Source organism: Mesoplodon bidens, assembly GCF_964165515.1.
Source record: "Mesoplodon bidens genome assembly, chromosome: 7".
NCBI classification, from domain to species: Eukaryota; Metazoa; Chordata; class Mammalia; order Artiodactyla; family Ziphiidae; genus Mesoplodon; species Mesoplodon bidens.
Genome location: NC_138164.1, coordinates 102,864,783 through 102,883,533, shown reverse-complemented (window position 1 = coordinate 102,883,533; position 18,751 = coordinate 102,864,783). Strand labels below are relative to the sequence as shown.

At 38.7% G+C, this 18,751-nt stretch overlaps 1 protein-coding gene across 3 annotated transcripts in view; it reads left to right on the top strand.

Moving 5' to 3' along the window:
* CKAP5 (cytoskeleton associated protein 5) overlaps window positions 1-18,751 on the top strand; it is a 108,467-nt gene that overhangs the window by 44,731 nt on the left and 44,985 nt on the right. For all 3 annotated transcript variants that reach the window (XM_081241141.1, XM_081241139.1, XM_081241140.1), the window contains exons 6-13: window positions 55-187; window positions 810-910; window positions 2,735-2,848; window positions 11,223-11,327; window positions 14,037-14,126; window positions 14,232-14,396; window positions 14,897-15,025; window positions 15,551-15,733. In XM_081241141.1, coding sequence (XP_081097267.1) covers window positions 55-187; window positions 810-910; window positions 2,735-2,848; window positions 11,223-11,327; window positions 14,037-14,126; window positions 14,232-14,396; window positions 14,897-15,025; window positions 15,551-15,733 — 1,020 coding nt within the window. The remainder of the gene's footprint in view (window positions 1-54; window positions 188-809; window positions 911-2,734; window positions 2,849-11,222; window positions 11,328-14,036; window positions 14,127-14,231; window positions 14,397-14,896; window positions 15,026-15,550; window positions 15,734-18,751) is intronic.

Below are 18,751 nucleotides of genomic sequence, written 5' to 3'. Positions count from 1 at the left end.
TCTCTAATGGCAGAGATATAGATATGTTTTTAAAATATTTTATGATATTTGCAGTTGAAAGAACTAGAAGAAGAATGGGTCAAACTGCCAACAGGTGCTCCTAAACCAAGTAGGTTTTTGCGTTCCCAGCAAGAACTAGAAGCTAAATTGGAACAGCAGCAGTCTGCTGGTGGAGAAGCTGAGGGAGGTAAGCCACTTCTCAACGCTGGTTTCTATAAAAATTAGCAAGAACTGGCCCTGTCACAGTAACCTGTGTTCACGAGGTGCATTTTATAGGACTGCTGTTTAAGAAAATACATACAATCCTATGGTTTGTAAGATTAATAATTCTGATCCCTCCTGTATCAAGATTTCATCAGGGGTGTGAAAGGATAGCTGATAACTGTTTAATAAGTAAAACTATTTCTTTTCTTTTTTTTTTTTTTGGCCACACTGCGTGGCATGCAGGATACTAGTTCCCCGACCAGGGATTGAACCCATGCCCACCCCCTGCATTGGAAGGCCGAGTCTTAACCACTGGACTGCCAGGGAAGTCCCCATTTCATCCTTTTTTTTTTTTTTTTTTTTTGCGGTACACGAACCTCTCACTGTTGTGGCCTCTCCCGTTGCGGAGCACAGGCTCCGGACGTGCAGGCTCAGCGGCCATGGCTCACGGGCCTAGCAGCTCCGCGGCATGTGGGATCTTCCCGGACCGGGGCATGAACCCGTGTCCCCTGCATCGGCAAGCGGACTCTCAACCACTGCGCCACCAGGGAAGCCCCATTTCATCCATTTTTAAGGGTTGTTTTGTTTTGTTTTCCTCCTGGAAGGTGGTGACGATGGTGATGAGGTACCACAGATAGATGCTTATGAGCTTTTGGAAGCAGTAGAAATTCTTTCCAAACTTCCCAAAGACTTTTATGACAAAATTGTAAGTAATGGTAGACTTCTTTCATTTATTTCATTTTAAATAATTACTTGAATATAATTAGAATGCTCTTCTGAGCCCTTTTCCTGGTGCACCCTCTTCCACCCCGTATCTTCCCTAATAATGTGAGTCAGTTGTTTCTTCTTTGTTCCCATACTACTTTGTATATGTACCTACTTTAGTCCTTCTTTTTACTTCTTTCCAGAAACCTGAACATTATTCTTGACTTATATCTTTTCCTCATTGTCTGTCTGGTTTTTACCTTTAAATATCTCTCAAATTCATCCCCCTTTCTCCATCCCCAGGATTTCTTTCTCTACCCCTGGGTTACTTTTTTTTTTTTCCCCCTACCCCAGGCTTTCTTGACCTTGGCACTGTTGACATTTTTTGCCAGGTATTTCTTTGCTTGGGGAATTGCATGTGCATTGTTGTATGTTTAGCAGCATCACTGGCCTTTACCGATCAGATATTAGTAATACCATTCCTCCAAGTCATGACAGTCAAAAATGTCTCCAGACTTTGCCACATGTACCCCAGGGGACAAAATTATCCCCAATTGAGAAAGTTTTATCCCAACCACTACCATCAGCTCTTGCCTTGTATGCTGCTGTAGTCTTCTTACAAGATTCCCTGTCTGCTCTTGCCTCCTTCCCATCATAGTTCACAATATAATGAGAGGTGTCATTTTTGAAAATGGAAATCTTCCCATAGTATTGCCTCATTAAAATCCTTCAGTGGCTTCCATGGGTTTTAAGATGATGTCTGAAATCATACTGTAGCCACTGAGGTGTGATTTATGGTGCCTTTGAGATCCCCACTTACCTCCCAGCCACATCTCTAATTCCTCTCACTCTCCATGCTCCAGTCATACTGAGTTTCTCCTGGTATCAAATGTGCCAAGCTTTTTCCCCCCCTAAACTCTAGGCCTTAACATATGCTGTTCTTTCTGCCTATAACGTTCTTCCCCCCCCCCCGCCCCATTTACCTCATAATAACTCTCCATCATCTAGATCCCACCTTAAGCATCACTTCTTGGGGGAGGAGATCATACCTGGAAACCTAAACTGGGCTGAGTCCTCTTGCTGTCTTACCAAAGCAGCTTGTACTCCCCCCGTCACAGTCATCATGGCCTGATAGTGATTTACTGAAGATCATCCTACCTCTGCCGTCAGCTCCTTGAGTATCCTGTGTTATCTTCTGATTATAACTTGAATTGGGTTGTAATCTCCTTCAGGTGATGGGTTTGTCATCTTGTTCTTATCCCCAGTTCTCTCCAACGGTGGGTATTCAAGTTCCGGTGAAGCATATTGTACTTCATGGCCATAAAACAAAAAAAACTATAGCATTATACCTACAATCTGGAAAACTCATATCCAGGATTAGAACAGTATTGGTTGTTGGTTATATGTTTGTTCTTTTCTGGTCTTTCTAATGTTATCAGTATGGAAATCCCTCTCTCCTGTAGAGGTGCCGCTGTGAGATATGCTAGAAATGCTTTCTATTAATGTTTTCTGTTTAACACTTGCTTAAAGTTTACCCAGAAAATGAGAAGGAAAAGGCTATGGCATTTCATTCTGTTTACTTATTGTAGAACATTAGGCTTATGAGATGTTACAAAAATACGTCTAATATATGAACAAAATTTTATGTATATGAACAAAACATTCTGATTGGCTACACAGTTCTGTAATTTTGATTTCTGACTAGCTTTAGAAAGTTTCTGAAAACAAAAAATATATATCTTTGAATTAGTGGCATGCAAGAAATAGACTTTTATTTTGCGCTCTTATTTTCTGTTCTACAAGTGACTCATATTGTGTTTTGTAGGAGGCAAAAAAATGGCAAGAAAGAAAAGAAGCCCTGGAAGCTGTAGAAGTACTAGTGAAAAACCCCAAACTGGAAGCAGGCGATTATGCAGATTTAGTAAAAGCTTTGAAGAAGGTAAATGTGGGGAGTTTCAGCATTGGTATCCCAACAGCAGACCAGGCCATTGAGTTTTTCTTCATCAGTCAATCTTTTTTTACCACAGTTACATTGCCATTTACGGAACACTATTGATGGTTTTTGAATTATAGGCATACATTTTTTTAAGGGTTATTTAAAATGACTGTCCTAGGTTAGTTTAGAGGGATTGGTTTTCAATCTTTGTTTATTATCACTCTGACTTTAAATATGCTATTTGGTAGCTTATACAAATGTCAAGAAAAAGAGAATCTTGCTGATCTAGAACCAGATAGTCTAGTTTTATAATTCTACAGAATGAGCTTTTTAAATTGGCTCCATTTAATGGGACAAATATTAAATATGAAGAGCGTTTTTCATTAGATAGCAAGGGATAACACCCTGTATTATATTAGCATGTAAAGTGCAGGATCTGGGGATATGTGGTCAATTATAAAGCAGGTAAGTACTAAATAAGAAAGAAATATTTTAGGAAATACTCCTTTGTTATTGCCTAGGTCCAAACAAGTTGAATGCTGGGGTGGATATTTTTGTATGTACTGGCTTTTCATAAAGTCTGAAAGTACAGATCAGACAATTGTGGATGTAGTTATAGAGCTTAAGGACAAACTTTTTTTCTTTTAATTTACTCATTTAATTTATTTATTTGTGGCTGCGTTGAGTCTTCATTGCTGCGTGTGGGCTTTCTCTAGTTTGCGGCCAGCGGGGGCTACTCTTCATTGCAGTGCACAAGATTCTCATTGCGGTGGCTTCTCTTGTTGTAGAGCACAGGCTCTAGGCACACGGGCTTCGGTAGTTGTGGCACACGGGCTCAGTAGTTGTGGCTCATGGGCTCTAGAGTGTAGGCTCAGTAGTTGTTGCACACAGGCTTAGTTGCTCCGCAGCGTGTGGGATCTTCCCAGAACAGGGCTCGAACCCATGTCCCCTGCCTTGGCAGGCGGATTCTTAACCACTTCACCACCAGGGAAGTCCCTGAAGACATTTTCTTGAATATAGCAAGGATGAAAATGTTTTGTTTGCTTCTTCAGCCTGAAATTGCAGAGGATTAGCGTGATGGGGGGAGGAGCCACCTTAATTATATGTGTATATAAGAGTAATTCTCATTATTCATAGTACTTATGTTCTGTCAAGTCACCACAGACACTGAATTAGCAAATGCTGAACCATTGCTCCAATGGAAGGTACAGCGTTAAGGTCCTGCAACCCTCTGGTCACATTTTCATCAACCGATCAATGCATAACCTTGTTTTATTCTGTTTGAAGACATCTTATTCAGTATGTATTATTGATCCATTAACATTGAACTCACAGCCAACAGAAATATAACTCGTGCCTGAACAAAGCCTACCTAACACATTTATTTTCTCCGAAAGGGACAACACAGCACTTTTGCACATAGGAACACCAGACAACACTTCAGCAATACGCTTGGAGGCCATTTTAAACAGTGAAAGCACCAATCGAAAGCACAAAAATGCAAAAGACCAAGGCAGTAAATAGACTATGAAAAAGATACTTGGGGGGCTTCCCTGGTGGTGCAGTGGTTGAGAGTCCGCCTGCCGATGCAGGGGTCACGGGTTCATGCCCTGGTCCAGGAAGATCCCACATGCAGCGGAGCGGCTGGGCCTGCGCGTCCGGAGCCTGTGCTCCGCAACGGGAGAGGCCACAACAGTGAGAGGCCCGCGTACAGCAAAAAAAAAAACAAAAACAAACAAAAAAGATACTTGGGTACAGTATGAGAGCTGAAAGAAGAAGGCAGAGTATTGCATTGTTCATCTCAGCTGGGAATGTGCACATCAGGCAACATAGATTTTTCCCAGGTCTGTGCTTGTCTGTGAGTGACCAGGAAAGTGCCTCAATTATTGATTTGGGGCTTATAAGTTAATTTTAATGAGTAGATGAATTCACAAATATGAAATCCATAAATAATGAGGATGGCCCGTATCTTCTCACAGTCTGCCTTCCTTTGCTTTCCTCTAAGTAGGATTTGGAGACAGGGATATTATTTGTCAAAATCGTTGTTCATCAGTCTTCCATCTTGAAGAGCCAAAGACCCAGACAAGACTACAGTCGTCTCTTGGTATCCCCGATAGGGGGAGGGGGGGTGTTCCAGGTGCTCCCACCTATACTAAATCTGTTCAAGTTCCTTGTATAAAAAGGCATAGTACAATGAATACTGTTGGCCCTCCATATCTGCAGTTACGGAGGACTGACTGTAATTAAAAGGGAATTGCCCTAGGGAAAAGACTTCGCCAACCTGGAGCCTGGGAGGAAAAAGGAAGGGTAGAAGGTGGTAAGGGGAAGTGAGATTCTAGTGGCCTTGAAGAGAGCTTCAGATTTTCTGTAAGTTCTAGCATATAATTTTTATCAGGAATCTTATGGAAACATATATTGCACTGAATTCTCAGTGGCTCAAATAAAAGCTTTTATTTTTCCCTATGTAATGGTCAGGAATGTTCATTGGAATCAGGAATGTTAATAGTTGATGTTCTCTACATGCATTTTCTTAGGATATTAGCTTTTCAAATGAAGACTGTTCTGTGATTTCCATTGGCATTGTGACTATGAATATAAGCTCTCTCTGTATTCTATACAGAGAAGATTATGGATCTTTATATTTGGGTAGACATAGACAGTGGATTTCTGTGAGATCTTAGGGTAGCAGGAGGCACTTTCCCTCTTTACATGGTGGAGTGGGGGCAACCAATCAAAGGCAACAAACAAGTAAAAAGAAACTTAATGTTGTGGCTAAAATATTTAAAACAATGAAAAGTTAATGTCAATGTAAATTAACATGAAACATGACATTTTGTGGGGTTTTTTGGGGTTTTTGTTTGCTTGCTTTTTTATTTTCGGCTGTGTTGGGTCTTCATTGCTGCGCACTGGCTTTCTCTAGTTGGAACGAGCAGGGGCTACTCTTCGTTGCGGTGCATGTGCTTCTCATGGAGGTGGCTTCTCTTGTTGCAGAGCACGAGCTGTAGGAGCATGGGCTTCAGTAGCTGTGGCACACGGGCTTCAGTAGTTGTGGCTTGCGGGCTCTAAAGTGCAGGCTCAGTTGCTGTGGTGCATGGGCTTAGTTGCTCTGCAGCATGTGGGAGCTTCCTGGACCAGAGATCGAAGCCATGTCCCCTGCATTGTCAGGCGGATTCTTAACCACTGTGCCTCCAAGGAAGTCCTGACATTTTGTTTTGGTTTTTTAAATCAGTTTACTGTTTTTATGTTTTTTTATTTTTATTTATTTATTTATTGGCTGTGTTGAGTCTTCGTTGCTGTGCGTGGGCTTTCTCTAGTTGTGGTGAGCGGGGGCTACTCTTTGTTGCGATGCACGTGCTTCTCATTGCGGTGGCTTCTCTTGTTGTAGAGCATGGGCTCTAGGCGCTCGGGCTTCAGTAGTTGTAGCATGCGGGCTCAGTAGTTGTGGCGCACGGGCTTAGTTGCTCCAAGGCATATGGGATCTTCCCGGACCAGGTTTCGAACTTGTGTCCCGTCCATTGGCAGGTGGGTTCTTAACCACTGTGCCACCAGGGAAGCTCTATATATATTCTTTTTCATATTCTTTTCCATTATGGTTTATCCCAGCAAATGGAATATAGTTTCCTGTGCTATACAGTAGGACCTTGTTGTTTATCCATCCTATATATACTAGTTCGTATCTACTAATCCCAAACTCCCAATCCTTCCTTCCCCCACCCCCTCTCCCTGCCATATTCATATTATATTCACCTATGTTGGTCTTTGTAGACCCATCCCTCTTCCTTCCGTAAATAGTTTCTTCTCTCTAGTGTCTTTATCAAGTAATCTTACTAATTTCCCAATTTTACCCTTTAATGCAAATAGTAAAAAACTATTCATTTTGAAATTCCTGAAATTATTTCATAAACTGTCTTCTTCTGAGTTGTCACCTGACCTAGCATATTTTGATGGCTTTCCTGTTCTCACGGGTTATAGTTCTTTATAAGATTCCTTTTCTCCCTCCCTCCCACCCCTCAGATAGCTTCTTTGACTTTGTCAATTACCTATGGATATTGGTTGGTATATATATTTTTTCATCTTTAAGATGTGGGTTTTCAAGGTGTTTTATTATAGAATCTCCATTGACTTTCTCTGTGTTATTAACACTTTTTCACTTGGTCTTTCTTTTTCTTGTATTCATTATAGTTTTCTAAACACAATTATGATGGGTTTTGGGGGGTTTTGGGTTTGTTTGTTTGGCCAACAGTGTTTTTGTTTTGATTACTGTTTAGTGGCTTACACTACTAGTTAAAGATACATACTAATTATTACTTAGAATCACATTGTAGGCCTAGATTTATGGAATAAGTGACAGCACTTTTAATTACAGAATATTTCCCATTATTTAGGTTAAATTAACATTGTGAGCTCAAGCTTTCTTTCCCAGCTCTAGAACAGAGTTGCTGAGTTTTTCCTCAATGCTGGAATAGAGTCCCCCCACATACACTGTTTTTCTTAAAAACAAACACTTTTCCATATGCCCCACTCCCGTTTTGTTTTTGTTGTTTTGTTTGTTTGCTTGTTTTGGCCGCACAGCACGGCATGTGGGATCTTAGGAACCCGTGCCCCCTGCATTGGGAGTGCGGAGTCTTAACCATTGGACCACCAGGGAAGTCCCCCCGCCACTCCCATTTCCCAGTTAAGAACAACTTGTTTAATCAAACTGAGATGTGTGACAGTGAGTGTTAACAGGCAGATATTGTAATAGACGCCTGGTTCATCGCTCACCAATAAATTCATTCAATCTTCTACTATATCCTGAACTATAATAGGTTCACAAGATCCTCTTCAAAACTTTACGTTAGGATCATCAGTATCTGAGATTCAACTTCCACTGGTTATTGATCTAATGGTAACTTTAGAGGTAGTCTCTCTCTCTCTTTTTAAGAATGTCTTCTTTTTTTAAGTTTTTTTAATTTATTTTTGGCTGCGTTGGGTCTTCGTTGCTGCACACAGGCTTTCTCTAGTTGCGGCAATCGGGGGCTACTCTTCCTTGCGGTGCACAGGCTTCTCATTGCAGTGGCTTCTCTTGTTGCAGAGCACAGGCTCTAGGCGTGCGGGCTTCAGTAGTTGCAGCACGCGGGCTCAGTAATTGTGGCTCTTGGGCTGTAGAGCGCAAGCTCAGTAGTTGCAGTGCACAGGCATAGTTGCTCCACGGCATGTGGGATCTTCCCAGACCAGGGCTCAAACCCATGTCCCGTATATTGGCAGGCAGATTCTTAACCACTGCGCCACCAGGGAAGTTCCTAGAGGTAGTCTCTTAAGGATGGGATTGAATGATGGCCTTTAACTGGGGCAGTATAACAAAATCACCTTTTGAGCTATATTAAAATACTGATATCCAAATCCCATCACAAATTCATTGAACTAGGATCTCTTGGAATGGGGCCTGGCATGTTTTTGATGCCCATTCCTAGAATATACATTTAGATGTTAAATATAAAGTCTAGCATGTAAACAATACCTGAGATGCTTTGGTAAGGAAAAAAAAATAATCCAGACGTTTACAAATACCAATAATGTATTCAATACAAAACTGAATAGAATTTTTACTCCATAGATTTATAGTAATTACAGATTTAACAAAATGTTTATTAGGACCCTGATCTCATCTTCTCATAAGGAAAATGAATTTGCCATGAGTTTAGAGGGAGAATATGCTTTAGTAAAGAGAGCAAAAGCTTTGGAGTCAAAGCAGACCTAGGTTTGAAGCACAGCACTACCATTTGCTAGCTCTGTGACCTTGAGCATGTTAATCTCTATTTAATTTTTTTTAAAATAAATTTATTTATTTTTGGCTGTGTTGGGTCTTCGTTGCTGCACGCAGGCTTTCTCTAGTCGTGGCGAGCTGGGGCTACTCTTTGTTGCAGTGCACAGTCTTCTCAGTGCGGTGGCTTCTCTTGTTATGGAGCACAGGCTCTAGGCACGTAGGTTTCAGTAGTTGTGGCACACAGGCTCAGTAGTTGTGGCGCACGGGCTTAGTTGCTCCGTGGCATGTGGGATCTTCCTGGGCCAGGGCTTGAACTCGTGTCCCCTGCATTGGCAGGTGGATTCTTAACCACTGAGCCACCAGGGAAGTCCTCTATTTAATTTTTGAAATCCACAAAATTGAGATAATAATAGTACCTGCTTTATAGGGTTTGAGTGAAAATTAAATAAAATAAGGATTATAAAGCACCTATAAAATTATGGCATCTAATGTTTTAAAATTTTTATTGGAGTATAGTTGCCCTACAATGTTGTGTTAGTTTCTACTGTACAGCAAAATGAATCAGCTATACATATACATATATTCCCTCTTTTTCGGATTTCCTTCCCATTTAGTTCACCGCAGTGCATTAAGTAGAGTTCCCTGTGCTATACAGTATGTTCTCATTAGTTATCTATTTTATACATAGTATCAATAGTGTATATGTGTCAATCCCAATCTCCCAGTTCCTCCCACCCCATCCCACCTTCCCCCTTGGTATCCATACATTTGTTCTCTACATCTGTGTCTGTATTTCTGCTTTGCAGATAAGATCGTCTGTACCATTTTTCTAGATTGCACATGTATGTGTTAATATACAATATTTGTTTTTCTCTTTCTGGCTTACTTCACTCTGTATGACACTCTCTGTGTCCATCCATGTCTCTACAAATGATTCAATTTTGTTCCTTTTTATGGCTGAGTAATATTCCATTGTATATATATATACCACATTTTCTTTATCCATTCCTCTGTTGATGGACATTTAGGTTGCTTCCATGTCCTGGCTGTTGTAATTAGTGCTGCTGTGAACATTGGGGTGCATGTGTCTTTTTGAATTATGGTTTTCTTTGGGTATATACCCAGTAGTGGGATTGCTGGATCATATGGTAGTTCTGTTTTTAGTTTTTTAAGTTGTTTTTAATAAATGTTAGTCTTTTAACCCTTACTCCTCAGCACTTAGGGAATATATGTAGGTGCCAAATAGAACTTCCTTGAATGCTATGCATTAGGGGTTCTTTAATTCAGGGAATCTGGAATGAAGTGTTCTGCTTATGATATACCAGATCTTAGGGATAAAGTCCAAAATAGAATAGAAGCATTACTTCTACCTGGGAAAAGAGTGAAAAAACAAGGGTTTGGGAGCACTTAAAAGTAAAGCAGCTTTTTAACACCAGCTGACTTGAGCAGTATACCAAAGTAAAATCTTATTAGGAAGCAATTGAGGCATAGTCACTGTCTTGCTAGACTGACACAAATGCAGCTACTACCTATGACTTTTGATAAGTTCTGGGCCTTGTAGGGTATGCTTTCGGAGGGTGGTAGTATAAACATTGCTGGAGGAGACTCTGCTAAGAGACTCTGAATACAAATCTGATGATCACTACATAACTAAAATGGCAGCTGCAAGGCCAGAAGCTCCCTCAGAGGAATGGTTGCAATGGCATTTGCAATTTAGAGTCCACATCAGCTTCTTTTTTTTTTAATTTAATTTTTAATTGAAGTATAGTTGATTTACAGTGCTGTGCCAATCTCTGCTGTACAGCAAAGTGACTCAGTTATACACATATAGACATTATTTTTTTAATATTCTTTTCCATTATGGTTTATCACAGGATATTGAATATAGTATAGTTCCCTGTGCTATACAGTAAGACCTTGTTATTTATCCATCCTATATATAATAGTTTACATCCCATCAGCTTCTTGAAGGTACCTACAACAGTTTCTACTGGTGTTTCTTGGGTATACTTTTTTTTTTTTTTTTCGGTACGCGGGCCTCTCACTGTTGTGGCCTCTCCCGTTGCGGAGCACAGGCTCTGGACACGCAGGCTCAGCGGCCATGGCTCACGGGCCCAGCCGCTCCATGGCATGTGGGATCTTCGCAGACTGGGGCACGAACCCGTGTCCCCTGCGTCGGCAGGCAGACTCTCAACTACTGCACCACCAGGGAAGCCCTTGGGTATAAATTTTAGAGCTGGTACTCTGTGGTGTCTTTTGGAGATACAGCGTCTTTTGGCTTTCCTTGCCCCAAAGCAAAGTCAGCAGGCCTCCAGCTTCTCTGCCATTATCAGAGTCACCTCCTGCATAGTTGTGCAATGCTGACAGCCCATACTACTACCAACGGAGGGTTAACGATTTGACCTGGTTTTATGTATATTTTATCGGTAGAACTTTAAGATAGGAGACTAAACATAATGAAGGGAAGCTCCCAAATTTGATATTGTCAAGGAAGAATCTTTCCTCTTTTGTAGGAAACAAAGTTGGCTATTCATTACATAATAGCTTTCAGAGTTCTTTTAAGAATAAATTTTCAGTTCCCTTCTATGGGGCTGTGACTCTTTTGTTTTCCTTTCTTTCCACCCTTTGTAGGTTGTTGGAAAGGACACCAATGTCATGTTGGTGGCTCTGGCAGCAAAATGTCTTACTGGCCTGGCTGTTGGGCTAAGGAAGAAATTTGGACAATATGCAGGACACGTAAGTAACACTCCTTTTTTGATACAAATCAACAACGTTATCAAGAATGGCAGGCTAGTTTGCTTTATGCTTTAAAACAGCTTTTTGGCACAGATCTTTATATATATGGGGAAAGTAAATTTCTCACTAAGTTTTGTTAATACTGAGCATAACTCCTTACAACATTTCAATAAAAATGTCAGTTGTAACTAAATTCACTAGCTTTATGTAGAAAATCAGGCACTTGACCTAAAGTACTTAGTTCAGTTGATTTGCTTATTACTTATCTACTTATTAATATCTTGCTTTGCTCTTAAAATATTATATACAGTATAACAGTATGAAGTATAACTTGTGATAACCAGAACAGAGTAAAAATGAGAGTAGGAAAGGCAATATAAAACCAGAAGTGAGATTAATATATAAGATGTATTTTATGGTGTTTTTCTATTTAAAAAAGTAGTTTACTTATATACTTGAGACATTTTATATAGGTTACACTGTTGGTGATATATCAGTTTATTATAAGAAACTCTGACTAGAGACATTCGTTGAACATAAATTTGGAAGCAATCAAGTTTGCTAACAGTTTTAACAAATTGTGTTGTTTTCTTTAATTCTGGCATCTGTCAGTTGGCCTCTAAATCTCATCTGTATTACTTAAAATGACTCAGCATCTTGAAAATTGACCATAGTGAACTTTAGGGTTTAACTTGCTAGCCACTTGATCATTTGATTCCCTGGATTGACTTTGAGAGTCTCCTAATAGTCTGTAGGCATGTGTCAGTTTTATATTGAAGCAAACATCAAACCTCACTTAGTTATGGTATTTGGAGCTTGCTTACTCATAGCATTAAAAATAATTTCAGAGAACTCAACTGAAAAAAATAAGACACTACCAAATAAAAATAAATCATGACTAGCTTGTTACCAGGGAAATAAAAATAAGGGTCTTTAAAACCCTTAAACATGTAAATCACAAATTGGAGTAAAATTATAATCAGTATTCTTATAGTAATCATTACTTATTATATAATATCTCTGTGTGTGTATGGTATCAAGTGTATTGATTAGCTTTTGGTCAGCTTTGTGTTACTTAGAATATTTTATACTTCTGTATTATAATTTTTCAAACTAGAAAACAATCTTTAAAGTACATTTTAATTTACTAAATTTATAGTTAGGTGATTACCTGACCATTTAGTTTGAATTCTGATTCTGGCTTTGTGACATTTTGGTGTACAGCTTAAAGAATGTCTCTAGTGCTTTATAGTTTGGGGTATTTGTCTCCCCTGAAAATTACATCATATACAGTGCTTGATATCAAGCATGTTAGTGTGGTTCAGCTTTATTTTCCTTAGCTACTTATAAACTGTCCTTTTAGCAATATATATAAAAGTGAACTTTAGCTTTATAGCTATTAAAATATCTTGATTTTTGATTGGCAGGGGGCAAAATGGCTAAAGGGAGTCAATTGTATGGTGACAGATGAGAACTAGACTTTTGGTGGTGAGCACGCTATAGTGTATACAGAAATCGAATTATAATGTGGTACACATGAATCTTAGATAATGTCATGAACCAGTGTTACATCAATAAAAATAAATAAACAGTTCTTAAAGGTATATTGATTTTCAGGTTTATAACTAATTATTAGTATTAAAGAGTCTTCTGTATTTCTCCATGGAAACTGTATTTCTTCTGATCTGTATCACTTCTATGAAATTCTTTTTTTAAATTGGGTTGGGGGAGGTGCCATTGAGCTTTGCTATATATTTTAGACCTTAAAAAGCAACTTTAATTTGCCTGCCAGCACAGTGCCTGGCTACATATACTCAATACATATACTTGGTATTCAATAAATATTTAATGAATTAGTGATAGTTTATAAGATAAAATAAACATTATAAAAATTCTAACTTTACTGATCTAAACTTAGTACTTGAGTAAGAAGATACAATTCTGATCAAAATTGCTATAATTTCTGGTACCGTGTCTTTTTTCTTTAGTGTAGTGAAGAGGCAGAAGACATCGCAGTCCTATCAGAATCTTGGGTGGAGAGGAAGAATTGTATACTATACCTGTTCCCCTACCCTAGATCCACCTAGTTGAGAATCATTTTGTCCAATAAGAGTTGTTACTGATAAAAATGATTGTAAGGTTGCATATAAGGTACAGATGCAAAAAAAAAAGGTTGAGAAACATTGCTGTGGTGGTATAGGCATAAGATTGTTCCAGCATAAGATTCTTGTGCCCTTCAAGAAAGGAAATGACTTCTTAATCCAACTTAGATGTTTACTTTTTTTGTTTATTTTGGTAGAGGCAAACATTGTTTTAGTAAGTTTTATTGAGATGTAACTTACATACTATAAAATTCACCGTCTTAAAGTATATAATTCAGTGGTTTTAGTATATTCATAAGGGTGTGTTACCATCACTACTATCTAATTCCAGAACATTTTCACCACCCCAAAAAGAAACCCTATATCCATTAGCAGTCACTCCCCATTCTCCCCTCCCCCAGACCCTGGCAACAACTGATATACTTTCTGCTTCTGTGGATTTGAAGTTTCGTACAAATGGGATGATACACGTGTGGTCCTTTGTGACTGACATCTTTCACTTAGCGTAATGTTTTCAAAGTTCATCCATGTTGTAGCATATATCAGTACATCATTCCTTTTTTTTTTTTTTTTTTGCCGAATATATTCCAACTATTCACCTTTAAAGGTTGTACCAACCATTTTGGAGAAATTCAAAGAGAAGAAGCCTCAAGTGGTACAAGCCCTGCAGGAGGCAATTGATGCAATCTTTCTTACTGTAAGTTGAGTTTGTGTTTTTGTCTAAAGTAAAGTTTGTCAATGTAATATTTTGATTGTTCTTTATGTTTGAGAAAAGCTTATTGACCACATTTTCTTTCTAAAGACCACACTACAGAACATCAGTGAGGATGTTTTAGCAGTAATGGATAATAAAAATCCAACCATCAAGCAGCAGACATCTCTTTTTATTGCAAGAAGCTTCCGCCACTGCACTGCTTCTACCCTGCCAAAGAGCTTACTGAAGCCCTTTTGTGCTGCTCTACTTAAGGTATAGACTCTCTTTGAAATTGAGGAAATATTTTATACCTAGGCAAGATTTTGTTTTTTCTACTGATTGTGTACAGTGACTACTTGACTTTAAGACTGTAGATTATTGTCTCTTGAGGAGAGACCCTCTGTAGCTTTGAAAATTGAATCCAAATTCTTGTATTACTTATGTTCCTGTTCTTGAAGAAAAGCACAAATTAGCTTTATAATTTCACTAACTACTAAAACTTTTATTTCTTATTTGGCCCATAAACTGATATTCAGCTGGATCTGGTCAAGCACAGGCATCCAGTTTAGAGTATTTAAAGATCATTTGACTGTGAAGCATTTTAGATAGAGGGTAAGAGGAAGGGTAACTTAATTGGCAAATAGAAAGCTAAGCTTAGATTCTGTGAATTGTAAAAAGCAAATTCTTTATCTAACAACCATCAGTCTGAATTAAAATCAGTAATACCTAAAGAACCTTGTATCAAGATCATCTTGCTTACTTCCGGACTATAGCACATCAATGATTCTGCTCCTGAAGTCAGAGATGCTGCATTTGAAGCATTGGGTACTGCTTTGAAGGTGGTTGGTGAGAAAGCAGTAAACCCATTCTTAGCTGATGTCGACAAACTCAAGCTTGATAAGGTAGGTTAGTAATGGGTTGTAATGAAATTGGATAGCGGTCCTGTCTCTGTGCAATATGGGTTTGTTTACTGATATCCTTTTGATCAGAATTTCTTGATTAGTAGAAATATCTTTCAAATTATAAAAAATAAAATAAAATAAAATTGAGTGACCAATCTGTAGAGGAGGTAAAAATGATGTTTTGAGTTAATTTCATTTCTAATATCTAGAAAATTGCCTTTCTAAATATGAATGTTTTCCATCAAAAATATGGTTATTGTTTGTTTTTAATTTTCATTGGAGTATAGTTGATTTACAGTGTTATGTGAGTTTCTGCTGTACAGCAAAGTGAATCAGTTATACATATACATATATCCTAATGTATATCTACTGCCAAGAAAATATGGATAATTTATCTTTGTTGAAAAGGAAACCTTTCCCTCTGAATTCTCATGCAGTTGTGGTTTAGAAATGACTTATTAAGTAATGTAATGATTGTGTTTCAAAGTTAGGCTCAGTGACGTCTATCTCAATTTCATTCTCCAGATCAAAGAATGTTCAGAAAAAGTAGAGCTCGTACATGGTAAGAAAGCTGGACTTGCAGCTGACAAGAAGGAGTTCAAGCCTGTGCCAGGAAGAGCTGCTGCTTCAGGGGCTACAGGAGATAAGGACACAAAGGACATTTCAGCACCCAAACCAGGACCCTTAAAAAAGGCACCTGCTACTAAGGTTAATAGATGACTTGGAAAATATGGTTTAAAAATTAGAATTTAGTAAGGTAGGGTCTGAATCTCAGGTTCAGGGTTGTTCTTCAATATGATTTCATTTGAGAGATGAACTCATTACAACATTCAAAATACAGCAGAGCATCTTTTAATGAAGACAGCGTATTCCAATAGTACATTTGGTTATTTGAAACCTATATAGAGATAAAAATGGTAATGAAGATATAGGGGTACATTTTAAGGCATCAGAAAATATCATTAAATAATGAAATAGGGACTTCCCTGGTGGCACAGTGGTTAAGAATCCACCTGCCAATGCAGGGGACACGGGTTCGATTCCTGGTCTGGGAAGATCCCACATGCTGCGGAGCAACTAAGCCCGTGTGCTACAACTGCTGAGCCTGCGAGCCACAACTACTGAGCCCAGGTGCCACAACTACTGAAGCCCACGCGCCTAGAGCCTGTGCTCCGCAACAAGAGAAGCCACTGCAATGAGAAGCCCGCGCACCACAGCAAAGAGTAGCCCCTGCCTGCTGCAACTAGAGAAAGCCTGCGTGCAGCAACGCAGCCAAAAATAAATAAAATAAATTTATTAAAAATAATAATAATAATGAAATAGTATGGTAGGGTACATAACATTAATAACGTAAGTTCATTTTCTAACCTAACATAAGGTCATTTTGCTAATAATGCTCTGGAATTGCAGCACCGAGTCTCCATTCCATCAGGGTCTCACTTTGTAGTGTAGAAGAGGGGGAAATGACCAAGGGCAAATATGGCATTCTTACAGTGAACACTTTTCTTGGACTGGATTCTCTTAAGCATGAAGTTATCTGCTGAAAATGCAAGGAGTTTGATTCTCTTTTCCACCCTGAACCCCAGCCTGGAGTTAGGAAAAGAGAACTGATATTTAGTGAGCTTTACTTTGTGAAGCATTTTACCTACATAATCTCATTTAATCATCATAACAACCCTTGAGATAAGCGTTTTGTGATCCCTGTTTTTCCAGAAAAGGAAATAGGGCTCAGCAAGGTTAAATGTCCTGCACATGCTCTTACAATTCACTTGTTTGTTTATTCTGTCTCCCCACACTGTATTGTAAACTTTAAAGGATAGAGATCTTGTCACTGCTTGACGCCTTGTGCCTAGAAGAGGCTCTGTCTGGCATATAGCAGGAATTCTGCATATATTTGTTGAATGACCAGAGTTGCAGAACTGGGATTTGAACCCAGGTATCTAGCTACAGAGTCTGTGTACTTTCATGTTATACTGTCTCTTCAGTACTCCAGTACAGGGAGTTGGCAGCTATTTTCTCCTTTCTCACCAGCTCCTGCTTCTCTGGACAGTGACCCGGGCGCAGCACCTTAAGACCTTTTCTTATCTTGCTGAACCTTTCCATGCTAGCTGGCTTTCTCTTATAAAGGATTCTTTTCCTTCCCCCAAGAATAAGCTGTGGGTGGGGTGGGGAAGGACCTGCTTTTGTTCTTTTGAAAAACTCAGTAGGACAGTATCAGCCAATAAACCTACTAAGTCAATAAACATGTATGTCTATGTTTAAAAAAAAAAAAAGGTAGGAGATGTATTAATTGAGGTGCCTCTCAATTAATAAAACAGAGTACTGTTATATACAAGAAAGGATCCAGAAGAGGTGTTCTAGTAAATCAAAGAGTGTAAAATTTTCTATTTTTACAGTGAGAAAACAATTAAATCTCTCTTCATGGGGTAGTTATTATGAACCAATAAAATCATAGTGCTAATGTGAACTGGCAAGTGTTAGAGGTTTCCATTGGATTAAAAACCAGCATCTTAGCTTTGCTAACCCCACCTTAAAAGCTCAGAATATGTTCAAGATAACAGTGGTTTCAGAACAGCTCTGGATGTTCAAGACTAATTTGGTCCTCTGTCATTTTATCTTTTCTTTTTAGGTTTGGGCATTGCTTAACAAATATCCAAAATAGGTAGAAGGAATGATGTGAACAGTGATCTGTGTTGCTATATTAATGTTACTGCCCTTGGCTGTGTACCTTTCCACAAACTGCTATTTTCTTGTGACCTTTCAAAACTGGGGGTGACATAAATTTAAATCAAGATATTTAAATAGAATATTAGCAGATAGAATCCAGTGGGTACAATAGAAAGTATGAGCAACTGAAGTTTATTCCAGGATTGCAAGGATAGTTTGATATTAGAAAAATTACTGAATTTATAGATCAAAAGAAGTCTAATTTCAGACACTGAAAAGGAATATAATAAATTTCAACATGTCTTCTTGATAAAAATTCTTAACCATATAGAAATGGATGGATACTTTGACATGATTAAGTATATCATTTTTATAGATTATATGATCATATCCTTGGAAAATCCAAGCAAGTCAACTGGAAAACTAATAAAACAATAAAAAATATTCAGTGAGATGGCCATCTTCAACATAACTAGAACACTCACTGAAATTGGCATAACACCTCTTTTCCTTCACAAATTAGATAGTTCTACAGTGAGTAATAACATATTCTCATGTTACTTGGAGTAACTTTGTGGTTTAATAGTGAGTAAATGTTATAACTCAGAAACTGCCCTTTACTAGTGTAGGAAGAATCTAGAGGCATTTAAAGGCATCAAACATTAATTCTCAAATTAATCTGTAAATGTAGCATAAATCCAGTTCATCGTTTTTATTTCATTTATCTTATTCGCTCATTTTGAATTAGAGGTTCTTTTTTTTTTTAATTTATTTTTGGCTGCGTTGGGTCTTCATTGCTGCTCGTGGACTTTTCTCTAGTTGCTGTTGTCTTTGTTGTAGTGCTCGGGCTTCTCATTGCGGTGGCTTCTCTTGTAGTGGAGCACGGGCTCTAGGCACGTGGGCTTCAGTAATTGTGGTACACAGGCTTAGTTGCTCCGCGGCATGTGGGATCTTCCTGGACCAGGGCTCAAACCCATGTCCCCTGTATTGGCAGGCGGATTCTTAACCACTGTGCCACCAGGGAAGCCCTAGAGGTTCTTAATACAGCTTCTTCAGATT